Source organism: Myotis davidii, unplaced genomic scaffold (genome assembly GCF_000327345.1).
Source record: "Myotis davidii unplaced genomic scaffold, ASM32734v1 scaffold946, whole genome shotgun sequence".
NCBI lineage: Eukaryota > Metazoa > Chordata > Mammalia > Chiroptera > Vespertilionidae > Myotis > Myotis davidii.
Genome location: NW_006297395.1, coordinates 1,789,107 through 1,813,620, shown reverse-complemented (window position 1 = coordinate 1,813,620; position 24,514 = coordinate 1,789,107). Strand labels below are relative to the sequence as shown.

The 24,514-nt window shown below is 37.0% G+C and overlaps 1 protein-coding gene across 1 annotated transcript in view; it reads right to left on the bottom strand.

The window, feature by feature from the left end:
- The window catches only part of PDE3B (phosphodiesterase 3B), a gene marked incomplete at its 5' end in the record, with an annotated part of 150,186 nt that overhangs the window by 15,839 nt on the left and 109,833 nt on the right, over positions 1 to 24,514 (bottom strand). The window contains 7 exons of the mRNA XM_006779585.2: positions 7,576 to 7,775; positions 11,729 to 11,842; positions 13,279 to 13,390; positions 14,255 to 14,392; positions 15,154 to 15,305; positions 17,400 to 17,476; positions 18,035 to 18,248. Coding sequence (XP_006779648.2) covers positions 7,576 to 7,775; positions 11,729 to 11,842; positions 13,279 to 13,390; positions 14,255 to 14,392; positions 15,154 to 15,305; positions 17,400 to 17,476; positions 18,035 to 18,248 — 1,007 coding nt within the window. The remainder of the gene's footprint in view (positions 1 to 7,575; positions 7,776 to 11,728; positions 11,843 to 13,278; positions 13,391 to 14,254; positions 14,393 to 15,153; positions 15,306 to 17,399; positions 17,477 to 18,034; positions 18,249 to 24,514) is intronic.

Genomic DNA, 24,514 nt, shown 5'->3' with positions numbered 1-24,514 from the left:
CACTGAAGGGTTGCAGGTTTGGTTCCTGGTCAAGGGCATATACCTGGGTTGCAAGTTTGATCCCTGGCCCCAATCAGGGCACTCAGGGCTCCTGCAGGAGGCAACCAATCAACATGTCTGTTTCATATTGATGTTGCTCTCTGCCTCTCTCCCCACCATACCTCCCTCCCTTCCACTCTCTCTAAAAATCAATGGAAAAATATCCTCGGCTGAGGATTAATAAATAAACAAATAATAAAAGTATAATTATTTTTATATATTGAACCTTATGCCTAGCAATCTTGCTAAAATTTCTTTTTACTAATTTATTTGAAGATTTAAAATTTTTTCAACTTGCACAGTCATTATCTGAGATTGATAAGTTTTGTTTCTTTTCTTTTTTTTTCCCAGTCCGTTTCTTTGACTTCTTTTTCTTGCCTTACTACACTGGTTAGAATCTGTAGTATTATCTTGAATTGTCGACATACTTGTCTTATTATTAATATCAAAGAGGAAGTATTCAGAGGTTCACTACTAAGCATATGCTACTTTGCTTAAGGTTGTTTTTTTTTAATGACACCCTTCACTGGACTGAGAAAGTTCTCTTTTATTCCCACTTTGCTAAGAGTTTTTATTAGGAATCAATGTTGAGAAAAATGTTTTTTCTATAGTCATTGAGGTGAAATAATTTATAACTTTAACCTGTTATGGTGAGAATTTCATTGATTCGTTTTTGTTAAATCTCTTGCAGTCTATGATAAATGCAACTTGTTCATGGTTATCCTTTCTAAATATTACTAGGTTAGGTTTGATAAAATTTTTATTTAAGGTTTTTACATATGTGTTTGAGTGAGACTGCCCTGTGATTGTTCTTTTTTTTGTATTATCTTTGTCAGATTTTAATATCAAAGTTTGTATATTGGTAGGCAAATGTTTTTTCATTATTGCCCCACTAACAAGACTTCTTAAATAATTTTTCCTAATCATTCCCATGAAAATTTAATACTACAGAAGTAATGTACTTGTCTATGTACTATAGGCATTTTTTATGTGCTTTGAACATAAAAAGAGTAAGATTTTTTTGCCCCCTCCCCCTTCACCAACCAATTTTAATAAGCATAGTAATTATGAAAAGAACTTACACAGCTAGTGCTAAAGGCTAGGGATAAAACTAAAAACTCATCCCTGTTTTCATAGAGCTTCCTGTGTAATGGGAAAGAAAATCAGATGAAAATAGAATATAATCTTGGTTAAAGTACATATTTTAAGAGTTTAATTAGTTTTATGTATTATTTGTGAAAATTAGCTACAGTCTATATTTAAGCATCAATACTCAACAGCTTTTGATTATTTTTTACACTGTTTGATTTTATGTAAGCAATGATATGATTTAAACTTTGTAATATAAAGGCTGAAAATAATCTAAAGGCTCATCAATAGTCAAAGGGATAAAGATGTGTGTATATGTTAGACAATAAAATATTATCTGGTCGTAAGAAAGAAATCCTGCCATTGAATGACATGAATGGATCTTGAGAGCATTATGCCAAGTGAGGTAAGTCAGAGAAAGAAAAATAGTGTATGATATCCCTTATAATGGAATCTAAATAAGCTGAACTCACAGAAACGGAAAGTAGAAAGGTTGGTTACCAGGAACAGGATGGGAGGAAACTGGGGAGATGTTTGTTAAAGGATATACTTTTCAATGATTCTGGCTTTGCTCAGTCATTGATATGAAAGACCAAACAAACAAAGAGTTTGAGAAACCTAAACTTATGTCCCCTTTTGAAAAACACACACACACACACACACACACACACACACACACGGAAACATTTAACAATCTTTAGGTCAGAGTCATAAGATTGAAGAGGTGGTAGTTATGAAAAGTGAAAAGTCTTGGATTAAGAAAGATTGTTTCATAAAAAAAAATAATATTCCTGTCTTTAAAAAAATCCAAGAGGTAGTAAACAACTCAGGTGTTATAGAAAACAAACAGTTTTGATGAACAGCTGCCAACTTGGGATTCCTCTATCCTGAAGTTTGGGGCTTGTTCTAAAATTTCTAGTAATCCTATATTTTCTAAGATCCTTTTCTCAGTTATCACCTTTGTTTTGCTAAAACACATTTTTAGATAACTTTCTGAGGATGGATGGGACATGGTTTTTAAATTTTTTGCGTATCTGAGATTCTCTATTTTGCACTTGAAGCTCTGCTGTGGCTCAGCTGGAATTAGAAATCTAACTTACAAATAATCCCTCTGGGCCAGCACTCCCTAGTTCTTCCAAGTTTTACATTTCCTGGCACTTAGATCATAATCATCTCCTCTTTGTCTCTCTCTCTCTCACACACAGTTTATTGTTTTTCTTGCTTTAGTAGAACATAAGTTCCATGGGGGCAGAATTTTTTGGTTCTATTTTGTTCAATAATAATGCCTAGAATAGTGCCTCACCCACAGTATACACCCAGTATTCCTCAGAATCAATGAGGAAATGAATTCCCTTGGAATTTTAAAGACTTTATTCCAGAACCATCTGGCATCCATTGTTGCTAAAATATAATGCCAGTTTAATTTTTACAAGTGTGTTGTTTTCATCCACTCAGAAATAATAATAAAAAGTCTCGGTTCTGAAATTTTACCATGACATACCACGGGTAGGTTTGGGCGATTTTCTTCCCCCACCACCAACTTATGAACACCTCAATCCAAAGACTCAATTCTTTCAGAAACTTCCAATAGTCAGATCTTGACCTAGTCCCCTATGCCTTCTTTTTTCCTTCTGTATACTTTCCATGTCTTTATCATTTTAGTCTATATTCTAGGAGAGTTGGTCTGACTTTACTTCGAATGCTTATATTGATTTTTTTAAAAAAAATTTTTTGCAGTATTTTTAGCTTCTAAGAGCACTGTTTTGTTTTTTCCATAGTTTCTTATTGCGGATGCAGTCTTTTTCAAATTCTCTGAGAACTTTAAAAAAACATTCAGTGCTTTTCTATTCCCTAGATCACGAACAATGGAAATACATCCTGCATATCAGATATTTACATTATGATTCATAACAGTAGCAACATTACAGTTATGAAGTAGCAAAGAAAATAATTTTATGGTTGGGTCACAACATGAGGAACTGTATTTAAAGGGCCAGAAGGTTGAGAACCACTGCCCTAAATTATCCTGTTTTCACTTAATTCTGTTCACTTTAGCCTTTTTTTCCCCTAGCTACTGATTAATGTCTGGAAATCCTTGGTTTTCTGTTGACATAAGAAAATGAATTCTAGATTGCAAGCGTGGCTTTCTTCTGCACTATGTTTTATTGCTGAGTCTCTTCTTTAATTGGGAAGGATGTGAATGTGTTCGGGACTTGCTACCTAGCAGGTTTTGCTTTAGAACTACCAGACTGGGTATCAGCTGTTCAGCTTCCAGAATGAGAAGGATTTACCCTGGAATACTAATAGCCACACTAGTATTTCTCTCCTGGCAGTTTCCTTTAGTATCTAAGAGCTGACTTTTCTGCCTGGAGGTAAATGCAGGGCTGCAGCAGGTTTGCTTACAGTCACGTACACAAGTGCGAGTGAGCCTGTGTGTGTGTGCGCACACGTGGGCAGGCACAAAGACATCTGGACTTCCTCTAGAGATCCATTTAGTCTGTAGCCCCAGCTAATATACTTTTATGTCTCAATATTGAGCCATCTGTTTTTCATTTTCTAAAAATAGTATACAATTCTTTAATCTACTGGTGGTAATACCCTCCCACATTGAGCTTCACCCCTTACTGTCATTTTAATCAGGAGGAAGGGGAGACAAATGCATATGGTTAGTCACCATCTTGATCCGTATTTTGACTGTATGAGGTTTACAAGTCCCAACTTGAAATTTTATTTCCTTTTACCCTAAATCTCATAAAAATATTAATACCTCAAGCACTAATCTCCTTCTTTTGCCAACTTTTCATCTGGAAATATCTGAGAAATCTCAGAATTTTAATACTGACATCCTTCCAGTTTAAACTTAACTATTTTACCTCTTTCATGGAAAAGATTCAAAGTAATCCTCCTGTCTTCCCAGCATACATTCTGTACCATGAGAATGAAGAGGAATACTTAACGGTGGTATTGTATACTGCTGTCACTTTTTATAATACACTGGAGCAATGATATCTTTTACTAATTATGGCTTATTTAGACCCACTGACCTTGCCAAGATGAGAGAACCTATTTTATTTACCTAATAAACACACTAAGCCTCAGGCTTTCACAAAAGAGTCCTTATCTCATAGGTGCTAGCTGAGGCAGGTGTTAGGCATTTCATTACTCTGGGAAGAACTGAGTACATTTCAGACAAGCTAGAGGTGCTGCAGAGCAAAGAAATCAGGTGTCCTTCAACATTCAACAAATATTTACTGAATATCTTTTGTGTGTGTGAGGTACTACTGGTCTAGGTATCTTCTTGCCTAATAATAGACAAAGATGGCGGTTAATTTGCATATGTAGGCTCCACGTGGTGGAGCAGCGATGGCCCCGGGGCGGCAGAGCAAGAGCAGCGAGGTCTCACTGTCCTGGGACAGGCTCCAGCCGGAGCCGGTCAGAGCAAAGGCCTGGGTCCCGGGTGCCAGAGGAAAACCGGTGCTAGCAGCCAGGGGAAAGGAAGGCCTATTGCACGAATCTCTTCATGCAACAGGCCTCTAGTCTATTATATAAAAGCCTAAGCAACCTCTTAGAACAACTGGTCGCTATGATGCACACTGGCCACCAGGGGTCAGTGCGCTTCCACAGGGAGCGCTGCTCAGCCAGAAGCTAGACTTATGGCTGGCAAGTGCAGTGGGGGTGGCGGGAGCCTCTCTGCCTCCACAGTAGCACTAAGGAGCAGTGAGCCAAACGTTAAGGAGCAGTGAATAGGCAGGTGATAAGGAGTGAGAGGTCCTGGACTGTGACTGGGTGCTGGCTGAGCTAAGGGACACCCCCCCCCCATCTTCCAGTGCATGAATTTTGTGCACCGGGCCTCTAGTTAGGGAATAAAAGAGACAAAAATCCCTGCCCTTATGGAATCTTATATTCCACTGAGGGAACATATCATAAATGAGCAGAATACAGAATATCTAAACGATCATTGCTATGGGAAAAATAAAGCAGGGAAGGAGCATAATGAGTGCCAGGAAGGAATTTCTGAAATTTTAGATGGAAGGACATGACAAAATGAGCTCCATGGATATGTGGAGAAAGAGCACCCTGGGCAGGGAGGACAGAACAGGAATAGGCTCTCGGGGAGGGTACCTAGGTACAGGAGAAAACAGCAAGGAGGCCAGTGAGGCTAGCCCTGAAGGAGTACGAAAAAGGCAGACTTCATGGGGTTTAAATCAAGTAGTGCCTTCTGCGCTATCCTAGTTACTAGGAATGTGGTGAATGTCATTGAAGGGTTTGGAACAGAAAGTGATGTAACTCAACGTAAACAGTCACTTTGGCTGCTGTGTATGGAGAACAGACTGAGGGGGAGCAGGAAGTAAGCAAGGCTGTACCTTTTCGGTAGCTGAACTCTCTAATCTATTTCCGTTGCATTCCAGAGCTTCCCACTGTTTCATCTATTGGCAATTCTTTTTTTTTAAATATATTTTATTGATTTTTTACAGAGAGGAAGGGAGAGGGATAGAGAGTTAGAAACATCCATTAGAGAGAAACATCCATCAGCTGCCTCCTGCCCACCCCCTACTGGGGATGTGCCTGCAACCAAGGTACATGCCCTTGACTGGAATCGAACCTGGGACTCTTCAGTCCACAGGCCGATGCTCTAGCCACTGAGCCAAACTGGTCAGGGCTATTGGCAATTCTTAACAATGAGAAGTTAGGAACTAGAACAAGTTTTGAGTATAAACTTTATAAATTATAACAGTTTTTTAAAAAAATTCTCTGCAAGTGAGAGAGGTAACTCTAGAATTCATTCATTTTTAATATCCTGAAGGAAAAGTAATAAACAACTCTGACTCACCTACACTCAAAGCTAATAAAAGCAGAGAGTGGAAAAGAACAGTGAGTCATTTCTTTCTACGTGATTATGTAGTTCAGGAGGCTCTCAAATACATAAAATGGAAGAAAACTTTCCATATGTTATCTCCTTTTACTCTTAACCATATCAGGTACTTATTTTGAGGGTCAGAAAGATAAGGCTGATTTGCCTAAGGTCACAGAGCTAATAAATAATAACCAGAAATCAAACACATGCCAGTAGATCCCAAGACCAGTACTTTTTTCCATTGTGCCACTACTGCCCAAGTTTGACTCACAAGAAGATTTGCAAAAATTATGAAGTATTGGGCTGGAGAGAATGGGCATTGATTTTTGCAGAATGGTACTGCAAATGAGGAAATACGTGCTCCTTAGTGGGCAATTTCTTTGAAAGAGAACAAATATTATTTTTTAATAATATTTGAAATTTATTTTTTAATTAGTTACCTATGGAAATCATGAGCTTTTAATAGATAAAGTCTCAATGGGGAAAATGAATCACACATCACTTTTAATATTCTCCACCCACTCATCTCCGAATCCTACTCTTATTGTGGCTAAAGAATATCCCTTCTGTTTTAAAGTGAGAATGTGTGAAAGGGATAAAAGTGAGAAAAGGAACACAGAGAATGGCTACAGGAGATGAAAGAATCAGAACTGAGGTTTAAATAAAGAATGACAAAGTGTAGAAGATGAATTCACTCTCTGTAAGGCTCGCACTTAGACAAAGAATATAAAGGAATCAGCTGCCCAAACAAACATGCACACTAAATTCTACTTAAAACCAAGTACTTGGTTCCAAGTCCCAATGCTTAAAACTATTACAATTAGAGTACCCATTTGTTGGGAATTCCTATCTCCTATGCAAGTTTTGACTACAGGAATCGTGCACCTTCTCAGCTGTACTGGATACAAAAATGAGGTGGTACCAGAAGAACTTTTACACATATTAATATATTCAGAGTTAAGAGATTTAGAGTCTGAGTATTAAGGCATGTTTTAGACCAGTGGTTCTCAACCTTGGCTGCACATTAGAATCACCTGGGAATCTTTTTAAAATCCTGATTTCTGGGCCTCATCCTCCGGAAATTCTGTTTCTTTGTTATGGGGTGGGGCCACAACATTAGTAACAAAGAAACAGAATTTCTGGAGGATGAGGCCCAGAAATCAGGATTTTAAAAAGATTCCCAGGTGATTCTAATGTGCAGCCAAGATTGAGAACCACTGTTTTAGAGGAAAAGAAGACAACAACAAAAATAACAGTTGCTCATCATTATAGCTTCTAGCCATACAAAGGACCTTGCCAGAAGGAAGAGTGAGTCTTACATTTTGATCTAAGGCAAAAATATTGAAAACAAGAACTGCAGAATTTCATAGAACAATGAGTCACTCTTTCATAAACATTTTATTTTCTAATTTAAGGAGACTTCCCCCCTAATTCTTTAGTACACGTCATGTCAATGTCATGTGTTAACATCCAATTCCATGTCGAGGTAATGGCCATATGATTAAACTGGAGAATGATATACAAAAGAATGCACAAAATGATTGTAAAATTCCAGAATCACTCTTTAAACATTCCGAAAAAGTATTTCCTACCTGAGGGGCATTTGTAGCCACTAGAAATGCATTTGTCCGCCCTGGGTGGTCGTAATCATGCATGGCAGCTGCCACATACAAAGCCATCAATTCCAAGGCAGGAATGTTTGAAGACAGGCAGCCATAGCTCTCATCTGGAATTGAGCAGCTCCTCGAAGAAATGTAAGCAATCCGCCCAGGGTTCATTCTATCACCAGACTCTGAGGAACAAGCAGAAGCAGCATTAGACATATAACCTCCTCACAATGAGGCTAAGGAGGGGAATCCCCATAGGCAATACAAACAAGGACTTAATAACAAGCCATCCTAACAAGTGTTAGGGGATCTCACTGTAGTTTTGATTTTTATTTCCCTAATAACTAATGATGCCAAGTATCTTTTTGTGTAGCTGATGCCATGTAGATGTCGTCTTTAGAAGAATGTCCATTTTTTAATCAGACTGTTTAACATTCAGAGCACTGGGCAGCGTTGCGGGCCTTTGCGATGCTCTGTTTTAATTAAACAGTGGGATTCCCCTGGCCTGCACCAGTTCTAAGTCTGCTGCTAGGCGCTGCGCAGAACCGCGGCCCCAGGGCGGTTCTGGGACGGGACGGGACGCGGGGGGGGGGACACCCACCCACACACACACACACCTTCGCACACCGGGAGGGGTACCCGCAATGTGATCCTGGGCTACTGGCGCCCGCCGAGCTCCCCAGGGGTGGCCATGACGCCCACCGCAGCTGGGGCAATCCAAGGAAGGGCCTGGCTCGCATAGAGAGTCACTGCCACTGGCCCCCAGGTGTGTGGGCCTGCGGGGACCTCCCCGCCCCTGAGCTGCGCAGGGAGTCAGGGCGGTGGAGGTGTAGGGCCATGGGGACGGGTCTGGCAGCCAGTCCCACTTCGTGCCCCAGCCCAACCGACCCAACTCTTAAGGGCCAATCCTTATCCCAAAGTTATGGATCCGGTTGGCCGACTTCCCTTACCTACATTTGTTCCAACACACCAGAGGCTGTTCACCTGGAGACCTGCTGACATATGGGCACGCTCTCCCCCCCCCCCTCCCCCATCTACACCCACTCCCTGGATTTTCAAGGGCCAGCAAGAGCTCACCAGGCTCCCCGGAACCTCGAAGCTTTCCAAGGCACGGGCCCCTCTCTTGGGGCGAACCCATTCCAGGGCACCCTGCCCTTTACAAAGAGAAGAGAATTCTTCCCGGGGCCGCTCCGGGGGATGGGTTGTGTTACTGCACTGGGCGCATTGCGGCCCCCGTCTCTGCCACTCCAGATTCGGGGTTCTGATCCCAACTCCCTTTTGATCTGCTGAGGGCAACGGAGGCCCTTGCCCGTCCCTTTGGAATGGTGCTCGCCCATCTCTCAGGACCGACTGACCCATATTCGACTGCTGTTCACATGGAACCCTTCTCCACTTCGGCCTTCAAAGTTCTCGTTTGAATATTTGCTACCAACACCAAGATGTGCACCTGCGGCAGCTCCACCTGGCTGCGCCCTAGGCTTCAAGGCCCCTACTTATCTCGGCGTAGTGTTCGTGGGTGGGTGGACATCGGGAGTGTGGGGGGGGAAACAAACCACCCCCCATCCCGGCTCCTGTCCCCTTTTTTTCCCAATGACTTGTCTTCTACAGATACTTGATTCCATAACACTGTATAAGGACTTCTAACACTGCCAGTAAGAACTCTGAAGGAAGTGAGGTTCAAGGAATAAATACTTAAATCACCATCAACAGGCTAGTGGTAGAAAAATGCTGTTAGGTACACTGCCATGAGGACTCAGAAAAACTGAGCAACAAATTGGAAATTAAGAGATCATTGCTATATTGTTATAGCAGAAAGCTCGTCCGAATAATGTGCTGCAGTTAATAGAGAACACAGAACTTGTAAAGATGAACTTAGTTAGCCATGGAGATTTCCAAGCAAAGTGTTAAAAATATAGCCTAGTTTCTTACTGTTTATAGTAAAATGTGAGAGGAAAGAGAGAACTGTTTAACCAAAAAGAATCAGGACTTGATAATTTGGGAAATTCTCAGCCTGTCCAGATTGTAAAAGAGACTAATAGTAGATTAACTATCAAGGTAGTGTACTCTAAACAGAAAGCCAAGGTTGTAGCTGGCCCACTTTTTGCTAATCCCTTGGAAGGAGGAAACGGTAGGGTCTGAGGGTCTTGAGTATATGCTAAGCTGCTGTCTTTGAAGAAGGGGGCCATGACCATGAGATGCAGGCGACTTCTAGAAGATGGAGGAGGCAAGGAAAGGAATTCTCCATTAGAGACTCTAGAAGATGATAATCATGCCGACGCCTTGATTTTAGCCCATTTTTACTTACTTTGGACTTTTGACTTTCAGAACTGTAAGATAATAAATTTGTATTGTTTTCAGCCACTAAGTAAGTCTGTAGTAATTTGTTACAGCAGAATGGGAACCTTAACACAGATTTTGGTACTAGAAATGAAGTACTGCTGTAGCAATTCCCTAAGAATTGGAATTGAGCAATGGGCAAAGACTGGAATTTTAAAGAACATGATAGACATCAATAAGAAATATTAACATATTCAATAAGTTAACAGAACACCAAGCAGGATGAATGCAAAGAAAATCACCTGAGTACATCATAGTCAAAGTGAAAAGGAACATATTAGTTTTAAGGAGAAATACGACTTTAGGCCAATTTGTCAACAGAAACTACTGACGTCAGAAGATGGAGTCTTCAAATTCTTCGAAGACAAAATAAATACATCTATAAAAAAAGCTAAAGAAAGTGATCTCTCATGGAAGCACAGCACCACTGGAAGGAACAAAGAGCACTAGAGAAAGAGTAAAATATAAATGGCAGACAAATATGAACATAGGCAGTTCCATCAAACAAATAATGGTGGTACTTTAGACTCAAGTACCAAAGAATGTAAAGCAGTGGCTGTCTATCACATTTACACTGATTAGTCTGGTAATATCTCTCAGGCATTCGTTATTGAGCAAATTATGTCTGTGTATGCATGTGTCTGTCTCTATATTATTGAAGTATTTCTCCCCTTTTCCTCCCCTCTTATTTTATTTAATGTGGTTTTTTTTTATTGATATTAGAGGGAAAAGGAAAGAGAGAGAGAGATATCACTGAGAAACATTGATTAGTTACGTCCTGCATGCCCCCTACTGGGAGTCAAGATAAAAACCCAGCATGTGCCCTGACTAGCAATTGAAACTGTGAATTGAACTCTTGGTTCATGGGTCAATACTCAACCACTAGGTCACAAGGGCCCGGCTCTCTACTCTTTTTCTTTTCTTTCTTTCCTTTTTTTTTTTAGAAATCCAAAATATATCTCCACTCTTTTATAAGCTAGAATAAGAGAACCATGAATGTTATGATTCATTATATTTGCATAAATAATTATACTATGATGGGGAACAGAACTAACTTCTTTGGGAGCAAAATTTGAAAAAGTTTTGTAATTCATCATTTAAATACATATGTGAGGCTTTCAAATAATGGGAATATAAATTTTTATTTACATGATACATCTAAAACAAAAAACCAAGAATTAAAAGAAAGCAAAGAAATGATTATCATCCTATATAAGCCTAATATGCTAAGTGTTCTACTGTTCATTTGACCAGTTACTATGACGTACACTGACCACCAGGAGGCAGACACTCTAACCAGTACGTTAGCTTGCTGCTGGGGTTGGCCGATGGCGATTGGGCAAGATGGGCCAGACACGCCCTGGAGCCCTCCTGCAGTCTGATCGTGCACCTGGGGGAGGGTCCCTCAGCCTGGCCTGTGCCCTCTCGCAATCTGGGACCCTTCAGGGGATGTCAGAGAGCTGGTTTTGGCCTGATCCCTGCAGGCCAGGTCTAGGGACCCCACTGGTGCACGAATCCGTTAACAGGGCCTCTAGTAATATAATATTCAGGATAGTGGTTACCTCAATGGCGTATCAGCAGAATGGGACGTAGAAGAGACTTGATAGACCCAGCAGTACTGGATCCTAACCTAGCCCTTAAGATGGGTGGTAGGTTTCCTAATTTGCATGTCATTATTATACATAAAAATTGACATGGCCCTTTGTATCAAAGGTTACTTAATGAAAATTTTGAAAGGTAATGAAATGAGGTAGCTTAATTAATTTTATTAATTAAAAGGAAGATCTGTAGAAGGAAGTACCTGTTGCATTTCCTGTTCCATGATCACTGTGGACCTGCTGTAAGCCAGGAACTGGCCTTGTTGTCAGATACCAAACTGCATGTAGGACATCTGTGGCGTGTATACGATTGTGATCTAAAGTCACCAAAATGATTTTTAAAATGATTATTCTGTTACATTTACCATAAGACATTTTAAAAAGTATAATACTTTTGAGTTATTCCCATATCTAAAATATATGGCTTAAAATGATTTCCCACAATTATATTTTTGTTTCATCTTATTTTTTAAAACCTCTTGATGTATTAAAAAGTTATTTTAAAAACTCACATTATGAAAACATAATTAAGGGGTCACAGAAAAGGAAGGGTAACCAGGGCTAATTTAAAGGCATAGAAAAATATAAGGTTGTAGCTTTTAAAAAGATTTTGTAAACCGTGTTTGGATTATGGAGACCTATTTTTACACAGGGGTGCACAGAACAGTTAAAATTCTGGATACCTGTACATTCCTTGATCCACCCATAAAAAAGAATGGTAAATACTTATTTCTCAGCTCTTCTATAAGGATTAAATGTTAAATGGTATATGAACACATTCAAAACAGTGTCTGACACATAGCACATGGTCAAGAAAACATTTGTTTACTGAAATACCACTGTGTGAGGTCTACAGGTTAAAATCCAGCTTAGCTATTTATAATTTTATAATCTTGGGAAAGATCCTTCTGAGTTTTTAACTTCTCACCTGTGAACAGCAGATAATACAATCTTTCCCAGGAAGATTAAATAAGATAACCTTTGTTAATCTAATGATTATAGTCATAGCTGACATTCAATTAAAAATCACTTCAATATTCAATGCGTACTTATGTAGAATTGGCAGCTGATGCAATACTAACTGTCAAGGCTTCAGAACATGATTCAATACACTAGGAGCTTATCATAAATATAATCATTTGTTATTAACCATTTACTATGTCCCATGAATTCTGATGTGTGCTTTATTTACATAGATTATCTTCACTACCTATGGAGTAAGTACTGTTATTCCCATTTACAAACTTGGAAACAAGTTTAGAAAAGTTAGATCCAGAAACTTAGCTTTGTTTTTTTTTTTTTTAGTAATACATAATAGATTTGTTTCTTTTTCAAAAATATTTTTGTTGATATCATAGAGGTCTCGCATTTCCCTTCCCTCTCACCCCGGCCATACCCACCCCTCCAGGTCTTCACCTACCCTATTGCCTGTGTCCATATTAGGCACTCAAATATTAACAAAGATGTATATCATGTAATAAGTGAAATCAGATTATAAATAGGTATTGATATTATGTTTACTTTATAAAAATAAACATACAAGAAAAAAGTCTTAAAGAATATATATCAAAATGTTAACAGTACTCAGTTAACTTTAAATAGTAGGATACAGGTTTTCTTTTTAAATTTCTATTTAAAACTTTCCCAAACATGTAATTTAAAAGTGTTTAGTGACTATCTGAAGGGAAAAATAATAAAGGGTTTAAAAACTACTATTATTTGAACTTAAATAATAAGACATGTTAATACTTACAAGGAATGTCTCGATAGCCATTTTCTAATGCACGAAAATAGTTCATGAATTGTAGAATGGGAATGTTAAATATTTCCAATAAACCAGTGTCTTGAAATAAGGTATACATAACCTAAATGTCAATTAAAATAAAGTTCACTTTAAAGTCAGAATTTCTATTTATAGTTGAGTATATGTTTTTGTGATCTGCATTTAGGAATATTAACCATGTATATATCTTTAAGTTATTAATTTTTTAAAAACTCCCTTACAATGAGATCTTTTGAAAACATGAAAAAGGAAGATATTACCCGAAAGCCCATGAAAACCAAAGAAAGATTACCATGTCATGTTCTAGTTTAAAAAATTTCCCATTATTTACAATTTATTAAAGGGCATATGAATTCTATTCTAGTCCTAGGTGTTAAAAGAAGTAATGTTTTTGTCTCTAAAGACTAAAGTTATCAATGAGATGAACTTATATACCTTCCACATAATTTATTCTATTCTTACGTCTCATAAATAAGACATTTTGGAGTTAATGAGGGTGATATTTTGAGAAGGTTAATCTGATACTATTGTGTGCATCCATCAGGGACAACCTTTAGTCTGGGTAGTAAAATGGACATATTTTTCCATGGTTGTAGCAAGAAATGAACTATTTGGTCTTGAGTAAAAGATAAGGGAGGGCAGGTGAAAAAAAAAAAAGCTAGTTTCATTGGTTAGCACTTGATCATCTTTTTCCTTTTTCAACCTCCAGATTCAATATAAAGTAAAACTTTATTACTTTAGTTAAAATTAAATCCATTATAAATAAATTACTTTTCATTTATATGTTTTCAAATTTTCTACTGAAAACTTCATTTGTGAAAATAATAATTCAATAAAAAATGTTAAATTTCTGCATAGACTAACATTATACATTTTAGATTCTGCTTTTTATAAAGATTCAAAAAATTAATTTATAATAAAAAAGTAGTGGGGATTTGAAACAAACCTGACTGAGGATTCTTCCTGAATTCTCTCCCATTTTTTCTACAAGTTCAAAAATTTGAAAATTCCAGTTGTTCATCTTTTCTATTAATGAATCATAATCTTCTATTAAAATCGGGTCCAGCGATGCTTCCTGTTCAGTCTGTACATACGGGGGGCGGGGAGAGATCCAAACCAATATATCTTTTATTAAATATTGCTAAATCCATATCTAAATGCGAACACTTAAAATTGAGCATTAAAAAGTGGTCAGTTCTATTTTCTACAACCGTTTCTTTCAAATACAATCTGTACTTCCTATTTCCTCTCTCTGTATAATGCTATTTTCACATAAATATAAACGTGTCCTCTATATATCAGAAAATTTTTTACTCTTCTATAAATACATAAAAATATTTCTGAAACACTATACAAATCTCAATTCCACTTTCATTTTAGAATTTAGAGGTGTCAAGGATAATAGAAACTTGTATCCTTATAGTGGCATTTATTAACTTCCCAAGAAAAATGGATGAGCTTTTACCTAAAAAGCTTAAATTATGAACTTTCAGAACAAAAAAGTGTTATTTTAAATAAGTAGATTATTTCATTGTTTTTAATGACTATACACATTTCTCAGATCTTAACATTCATTACTTTCCATGTGGATATTTTTTCATTATATACCTACTATAAAACTAAATAAAATGAGTTCATTGTAAAATGAATGCACTTGGTTGTTCTCCGATAATGAGTTTAGAAGTAGTTACTTTTTTACCCAAGATTTTCTTTAATGTGATAAGGTGACTCTCAGTAAAAAATTTCAAAGTATCATAATATTAAAAACATTGTTCTGAGCAAAAATAACAAAACTAAACTATGCACTAATATTTCACCTTAACATAATTATATTATAAGTTTTACATTTGGTTGCTGTTCATTCTGTGCCTCTTCTGTTAGGTTATTATCATCTTCCAAAATTAATTTTCTGCAGTCTCTGTCCTCTGTTTCCACTTCTTGTTGAGCTTCTGTAAGGTTGAGTGATTCTTTTGAGAAATTGGTGTTGTCTTCATCACCTTTCAAAAAAAGTCATATATAAAAATAAAACTTCCCCTACATGGATAGTTTCGTAAGAAAATTATTTGAAAAAATATTCAGATAAAGTGAACCATTATGGCGTTAAATCTAAATAAATGACATTAAAACATTAATTACCATTAATCCTATCTTGCTGGACTATTTGGCCCACGCATCTTGTGCTCGGGCAATACAAACACTTCACCTGATACATCTACTCATGGATGAAAGGGACGAGTGGATATTCTTTATAAAAGTGAGAACAAAAAGAAGTCCCCAAATCATTTTTTACAAATTTGATGTAAACAATTTCTAACATCTGAAATGGTTTGTATTTTGAACCTGAAAATAGGATTAAAGCACATCTAAAAATCAAAGCACATATTAAATGTAAACTGTGATTAAAATTAAGAGAAAGGGAAAGAAAATATGCTATTGAAGCAAGTTATAAAAGAATATAACATCTAGGTAAAACAATTAAAATATAGTATCGTAAGTGTGAATTATTTCTCTACCAATGTGATTAAAAATATCCTTTTCTCAAATCACATGGAAAAGAGAAGCAGCACTGTTAGCTAAATAGTATTCTTCCAGAAGCATAAAAGTATTCCTATTTCTTCTATTTGTAATATCCTGAACAAAAAACTTTTCCAAAACTCATCAACGATAGACTACATAAACTAGTGTACTCAATTGAACATTACAAAGAGAAAGAACTACCATCACATGCAACAATATGTATGATTCTTAAAAATATAATGTTGAGCCCTGACAGGTGTTGCTCAATGGTAGAGTGTTGGCCTATGCCCTGAAAAGTCTCGGGTTCAATTCCTGGTCAAGGTATCTGGGTTGCAGGTTCGATCCCCTGCCCTAGTTGGGGCACATGTGGGAGGAAACCAGTCGCTGTTATTACTATTTCGAGTGTTTTTATCATGAGGTAGTGTTGTTTGATTTTGTCATGATTTTTTATGCATCTATTAAGATTGTGTGTTTTTTCTCTCTTTTTTTAAAATGTGGTATATTATACTGATTGATTTCAAATATTAAACTGCCCTTGCATTTCTGGGATAAACATATCTTCATCATGATGTGACTGTTTTATATATTGTTGGACTCAGTTTGCTAGTATTATGTTAAGGACTTTTGTGTCTATACATATAAGACATACTGGTCTGTAGTTTTCTTGTGATGCCTTTGGTTATGATATCAGGGTAATACTGGTCTTACAGAATGAGTGGGAAGTTTGCTCTTCAATTTTTTGGAAGAGGTATTTTTTTTTTAAAGAATTGGTCTTTGTTGTTGTTTTCTTAACAGCACTTTAAAGTGTAAGAGCCAAAACTATTTAACTGCACACTTTAAAATGAATAACTATGTAAAGAGATTCCTAGGAGCCTACAATCCCTGAAAGGACCTACCTATTTCTGTACTTTTATATTCCTAGGGTGACGCTACCAAAAGGACTGCTCATTTTACCAGTCCCTGGCCCTCTGGCAAACACCCTTTTGGTAGCCTCAAACTCCAGACTCACTCTTTTGGACTTCTATCCTCCTCCAGATCTAGTGGTATTTCTGAGGAGCTTCAAGCAGATTTTTTTGTTAATAATTTGTACAGCTTTTCTACCTACCTTCGCGGGAATGTTGGTGCAAGTTAACTATTACTGGAAGACTGATAATCAATTGTTTAATGTTATAAAACTACTATAATTTTATCACCATCGATATTTTTTTGTTTGAGCATAAAAATATTTCAGAATGATATGATTAAATTTTAAAGTAAGTCCTTTCTGTGCCATTAAAAAATTATGCAAACCTTTTGGCATCAGATTATGCAGTATAAATTTCAACATTATTATACTTTATTTTGCTATTTATGAGCCAAACCCATCATCTAAGACAATATTCATTTGTACAGCCATTTTTACTCTTCAAAATACTTTCACCATCTATTATTTATACTTTTCTCTTAATAACTCCTCTCTGAAGTAGATAAAAAACACCATAATGTTCATTTTAAAGGTGGATAGAATGAAGTTAAACTCATGTATTCATCCTAAAAAGTAATGTAAAAAATTGCTCATAAAGTTAAACACTCACCTAATTTCCCATTGCAGTAGTCTGTACTCGACTCTGATTCAGATGCTGAAACATATTTCAGTATTTGATGTCCACAGCTTATAAAATAAAATAGAAATATATATGCATATATAAACATCTATATATAATATGAGAGAAAATTTTAAAATCTAAGTACAATTATAAAAATCTGCTCAATTTTTAACCAAGGTCCTAAATGCAACACACTCTAATAATACAATCTCTATAAATTTAAAAGAATTTATCTAGAAGGCATCTGTCTAACCTGAAGAAAATAACATATTTTGAAAGTCAACATTGATGTCTGAAGTAAACAGTATCTAAGCAGAAATGAGAATGAACACCATATGAACTGGGTATTATAAACAGGCACTAAAATAGTGCATACGAAATAATTCTTTTACATTTACTGATATAATGAATAGAATACAACTATATTTCACTTCAGATGGAGACCATTTCATTGGAAAATGAATGATAGCACTGAGATGAGTTTTATTTAGAATAAATTCTACTAGATTAAAAAATAGGAAGAGAATATAGTCTTAATTCATCATCTAGTTATTATATAGAACTAGAATATTAGTAATACTTTAACATATATTGTAAAACAAATAAACGTTTGGGAAACTTACCTGTTACATACATTGCTATCAGAATTTCTAAGTTGTTGATAAAAATCTGGTAAAGTGGGTACATTGCCCAGAGATCTGTGTAAAGTAACACTTGGCTTAGTAAGAAAATCAGCAGTATCAGGAAATTCTATAGGCGATCGACTCGTTAGAGAGCCAGGAGACACTGGTGGTCCATGACCAGGAGAATTCACAGGACTCAGGCTGGGTAAAACACCTTGGAAAGTTAAAAGAGAGGAAAGAGATAGATAAATAATCATGCTTGTGTATGGTGTTTATTGCTTATGTTTGTGTACTTAATAAAGCAAAGTATTTACAATTAAATGACAAAATAGACTTGTAGATGGAGCTCTATCTTCAAGACATTCTAGAAATTTAAGCAGAAAATAGACCATGTTGGTCATCATTAGTGAACTGGGGATAAACACCCCGTGGCAGGATAGCACATTACAGGTGAATACTAAGAGTAGAACTCACATGTACATATTGTGTGGCACAAATTTTCCTAATTCTTTACCTTTTACATTTTGTGTCCCTGCCAGCTTGATTATCTACATGAGCAGAGTATTTTTACCAAATTTTATTGAATATTTTCCAGTACAATAAAATTCGTTTTTATTCAAAAATCCAATTTCTTAATAGCATGAAGCAAGTTGAGCATATAATAAAAATTATATGTTGACACAACAGCATACCTCTTCAAATATGCAAATTTGTCCAGCTTATTTATTCAACAAAACACTTGAGAGCCTAGTACATGCTGGGAAATGTGCTGGGTTTCACAATGGAGAAAAAAATACCATCTCTGTAATTCAACAAACCTAGAGTTTAGTGGAGAGTAGGAGCAAGTGCTTTGTGCTAAGGGAAAAACAGCGCTTCAGAAATTTGCTGAGTGCTTTGCACTAAGGCTGTATGGGTATATCTGGAAAGAAGGCAGACTTAAAATTTTATTTGGAAATAAAGATCCAAGTAAAGTATGAATCAGAGAGGAAAGCAAATAACAGTTATTAAGGACCTATATTTTTAGGCACAGAGGTGAACATTTAAGAGACTGTGTGAGATGGTTAATTTTATGTGCCTACTTAGCTAATGCCATGGTGCCCAGCTGTTTTGGTCAAAAAGCAGTCTAGATGTTGCTATGAAGGCATTTTTCAGATGTGGTTAATATTTATATTAGTGGTCTGGGCAGAGCAGATTATCCTTCATAATGTGAGTTGGCCTCATTTTCAATTAGTTAAAGGCCTTAAGAGAAAAGGCTGAGGTCTTCCCAAAAGGTAGGAATTTGCCTCCAGAGTGCCTTTGTTTTTTTGTTGTTGTTGTTGTTTTTAATCCTCACTCAAGGATATTTTTCCATTGGTTTTTAGAGAGTGGAAGAGAGAGGGAAACACATCAATTGGTTGCCTCCTGCACACACCCCCACCAGAGCCCGGGCCCTGAAGGAGCCTGCAACCGAGGTACATGCCCTTGACCGGAACTGAACCCGGGACTCTTTGGTCCACAGGCTGATGCTCTATCTGCTGAGCCAAACTGGCTAGGGTCAGACTGCCTTTGGACGCTGCTAGAATTTTCATGCTGGCAGCTTGCACTAAAATTTTCAGACCTTATAGCCCTCACAGTCTCACAAAACAATGCCTTAAAATAAATCCTTTGTGCACCCCCTTCCTCTCTACATACATGTATACATGCACATATATGTTATGTATGTTCACACACACCCACACACACACACACATCCTAACAGTTCTGTTTCTCTAGAAAACCTTGACTGATATGATGGAATTTTATTCAATCTTCACAGTAACCATGTGAGTTAAGTAGCATTTTCATTTTATCTGTGAAGAAAAAATACTACCAAAAAAATAAAAGTTTCCCTAAGGAACTTAATTTAGTTAGCAGTTAACACTGTGATGAAACACTCTAAAAAGGGCTGTCACTGCTGTTCTATTAAGTTAATTAATTAATTTATTTATTTTAAAATATATTTTATTGAGTTTTTACAGAGAGGAAAGGAGAGAGATAGAGAGTTAGAAACATTGATGAGAGAGAAACATCGACCAGCTGCCTCCTGCACACTCCCCACTGGGGATGTGCCCACAACCAAGGTACATGCCCCTGACCGGAATCGAACCTGGGACCTTTCAGTCCGCAGGCTGACGCTCTATCCACTGAGCCAAACCGGTTTCGGCTAAGTTAATTTATTGAGTGGCTCCTATAAATCTTATATGGGCTGAATGGGGTTTTATAAATATTCTGGTCAAACAGTGTAATGTTTCAGAAGAAGAAACTAAAGACTAGAGAGGGAAGGGGCCTTGCTTGCCAACGTCATAATGGTTAGTTACTAATGGATAAAAAAGCTCAAATTTTCAGCATTCTTTTCTCTAATTATACCAGCAAGTGTTAAAAAATCCAGAAAAATAGGCTGAGAAGACTAAAGGATAAATAACCTTAGGATAGAAATTTGACATAGAAAAGCTTCAAGGAGAGGAAAAAATGGTAGAGAAAAACCTAGCAACCCTTAAGAAAGATTTCCTACAATATAGATCCATTTTCATTTTAAACTGTGTGCACATATTTCACATATTATGAAATATAATGTGCACACAGAAAAGTTTCAACAGGAATGCTTATCATTCAAACTAAGACATAAAACACGGCTCTAGACCAGAAACCCTTCCTAAACCACCCTCCCTCTCATTAAAGGAAATCATTATTTTGACTGTTGTAATACCGTTTTTCTTGCCTTTCTTTGTATTTATACCATGTGTGTATATGTATCTTTTAACAATTTAGATGAGTTCTTCCCTTTTTTATCTTTGTAAATTATATCAGACTAGAGGCCTGGTGCACGAAGTTTGTGCACTCGGGGGTCCCTCAGCCCAACCTGTGCCCTCTTGCAGTTCGGGAGCTCTCGGGGGATGTCTGAAAGCCCATGGGGAGTGGGCCTAAGCCAGCAGTTGGACATCCTTAGCACTGCTGTGGACACAGGAGAGGCTCCCGCCACCACCACTGTGCTCACCAGCCGTGAGCCCAGCTTCTGGCTGAGCAGCACTCCCCCTATGGGAGTGCACTGATCTCCAGGGAGCAGCTCCTGTGTTAAGCATCTGCCCCCTAGTGGTCAGTGCATGTCATAGCAACCGGTCGTTCCTCTGTTCAGTTGATTTGCATATTAGCCTTTTATTATATAGGATAGTATATATAAATGCGTCTATGCCTCGCTTACTTAACATTTTAAAGATATTTCTGCCCTAGCCGTTTTGGCTCAGTGAATAGAGCATCGGCCTGCGGACTCAAGGGTCCCAGGCTCAATTCCGGTCAAGGGCATGTACCTTGGTTGCAGGCACATACCCAGTGGGGAGTGTGCAGGAGGCAGCTGATCGATGTTTCTCTCTCATCGATGTTTCTGACTCTCTGTCTCTCTCTCTTCCTCTCTGTAAGAAATCAATAAAATATTTTTTAAAAAAAGATATTTCCATGTAGCAGCATGTGGCTGTAGTTCATTCGTTTTAATGCTGTGTAAGGCTGTCACATTTTACTTTCCCAGCAGCAATGTAGGAGTGTTCCACTTCTGGACATTTTTAACAACACTTGTTATTGTCTGTCTTTATAATTAAAGACATCAAAGTGGGTGTGAAGTCATAGTTCATTGCTTTTGATTTGCATTTCCCTAATTAATGATGCTAAACACCTTTTCATGTGGTTATGGGCCATTTTTATATCTTCTTTGGAGAAACATCTATTCAGATTTTTTGCCCATTTTTAAATGAGATCTTTTGTCTTTTCATTATTGAGTTGTAAAACATCTTTCTATATTCTGGATACTAGTCCATTGTTAAATATATTATTTGCAAGTATTTTTTTCCCATCCTGTGCATTGTCTTTTCTTTTCTTTTTAGGTGTTTGCTGAAGTACAGATGTTTTTAATTTTAATGAATTCCAATTATCAATTTTTTCCATTTATGGACTGTGCTTTTGGTGTCTTACCCAAAAACACTTTACTCAATACCTACAGCCACAAAGATTTTCTATGTTTTCTACAAGTTTTATGGTTTAACCCTTACATTTGAGTCTAGGATGCATCTTGAGTTAATTTTTAAGTATGATGACATATGGAGTTCCAAATTCATTCTTTTGCATGTGTATATCCAGTTGTTCCAACACCATTTGTTAAAAACACTATTCCTTCCCCACTGAATTATCTTGGCACCCTTGTTGAAAATCAGTTGACCATGTAAAGGTTTATTTATGGAATTATTTTTTTAATTTCTGTTTTGCATTGTTTATTGCAAGTAAATAGAAATACAATTGATTTTTACATACAGATCTTGTATCCTGCCACAGTGATGAACTTGTTTTCTGGTTGTAAAAGATGTTAACGAATTTCTTGGGATTTTATGAATATATGATTATGTCATCTGCAAATATAGGTTTAATTCTTTAATTCCTTTTTACCTAACTGCCCTGGTTAGAATCTCCAATCCAGTATTAAGTAGAAGTGGCAATTATTTTATAGTTATTAAAATTACTTTATAATTTATAGTTCTCTTTGGTGAGGCATTATTGAGATATTCTTCTTAAAAACGTTATGATTTCCTTTAGTTCTTTGAACATATGTATAATAGCAGATTTAAAGTCATTGCTAAGCCCAAAATCCAATTTCCCCCTCAGGGAAATATTTTGTTACTTGTTTTCACTTGTATATATGGCAAAAATTTCTTGATTCTTTGCATGTTTCATAATTTTTTTTGAAAACTGAACATTTAACAATTCTGGTATCAGACTCTTCATACCCCCAAGGTTTGTTATATTGCTGGTTTTGTTTGTTTTATTGTTTCTGATTATTTGTTGAGTGACGCTCCTGAACTCATTATAAATAGATTGTTTTCTACTTTTTTATAGTTGCCCTAGAGTTTGCAATATACATTTACAACTAACTCGAATCCAGTTTCAAATAACATTCCGTTAAAATAACAAAATAATGCTAATTCTTCCATTCTTGTATTATTGCTGTCATTCATTTCACTTATATATAAGCATACATAAATATATACATATGCATACATAATATATACATATATATAGTAGTATACACACACGTAAAATATATATATAAGCACACAAGTTCAAATACATTGTTACTCTCATTCTAAACAAATTAAACAAGGGCAGCCTTTGTTATCTGTAGACCAAATAAATATAAGAAAAATAAGTTTTTATTTTACCTTGATTTTTTTTTTCTTCAATGCTCTTCCTTTCTCTATAGATTGAAACTTCTGACCTATATTACGTTCCTTCTCTTTAAAGAACTTCTTTGAATCTCTGAGGGAACTTGTTGCTAATAGATCTGACTTGCAAATTTCTCACTGAAAAAGTATTTTTCTCCTTCACTTTTAGAGGATAATTTTGCAGGGGACAGAATTATAGACTGGTGCTTGTTTCTCAAGACTAAGTATTTCACTCTGTTCATTGTTTCTTTTCTATGTGTTCTAATTCCCTGTTGATCTTGTCATCCATTTTGCCCATCTTTCCTTCTATTTCTTTTAAAACATTGTTATTTTAAAGACTTTTTAAAATTCAACATCAATATATATATATGGAAGTCCTCCTAGTGTCTATTTTTCTTGCTTATAAATAATATTTTCCTGACTCTTCACATTTTAGTTTTTATTGTAGGCCACACATTGTATATAAAAGAATTTTGTGATTGTGCATCTTTACTGCCCCAAACCACACACAGTGTAGTTTAAAATCAGAATATCAGTGCTGTTCTCTCATGACTATGTTGTATCTATAAAATATTTCATTCAAAAAGTTTTAAAGCAAAAGGAGTAAAATGGATCAAAAGGTACCAACTTCCAGTTATAAAACAAGTAAGTCACAGAGATGTAATGTACAGCATGGTGACTATCCTATATAATAAAATAGAAACATGCAAATTAACTGTCCCTCCACTACACTCAAACCATACCCACAAGCTACACCCACCGCCAATCAGGAGCGAGTATGCAAATTTAACCAACTAGGATGGTGGCAGCCATGGAGCTAGAGTGAGCAGGAGGCTTGGTTTGCCCTGGCGATGGAGGAAGCCAAGCCTCCTGCCTGCCCTGGCTGGCTCTGGGCTCTGCTCAAGGCTACAAAGTTTCACTTACAGAAGATAAATAAATCCCAGAAAAAAAGAATAAAAAGAAAAAAAAGAGAGGCTGGGAGCTAGGGTCGCCAGGGTGTGTGGCCAGCCTGAAAAAGGCCATCAGCCCCTAACTCAGGCTAGACGGGCACCTCAGCGGGACTCCCCCACCCTGAAGGGGCTGTGGGCAGCCTGAAAACAGCCCTCAGCCCCTCACCCAGGCTGGCCACACCCCCATGGGGTGAAGGTCCCCACTGGGGAGATTGGCCAGCTTGCAGACAGCCATCAGCCCCTCACCCAGGCTGGCCAGGCACCCCATTGGGGACCCCACCCCTGAAGGGGGAATGGCCAGGCTGAAAACC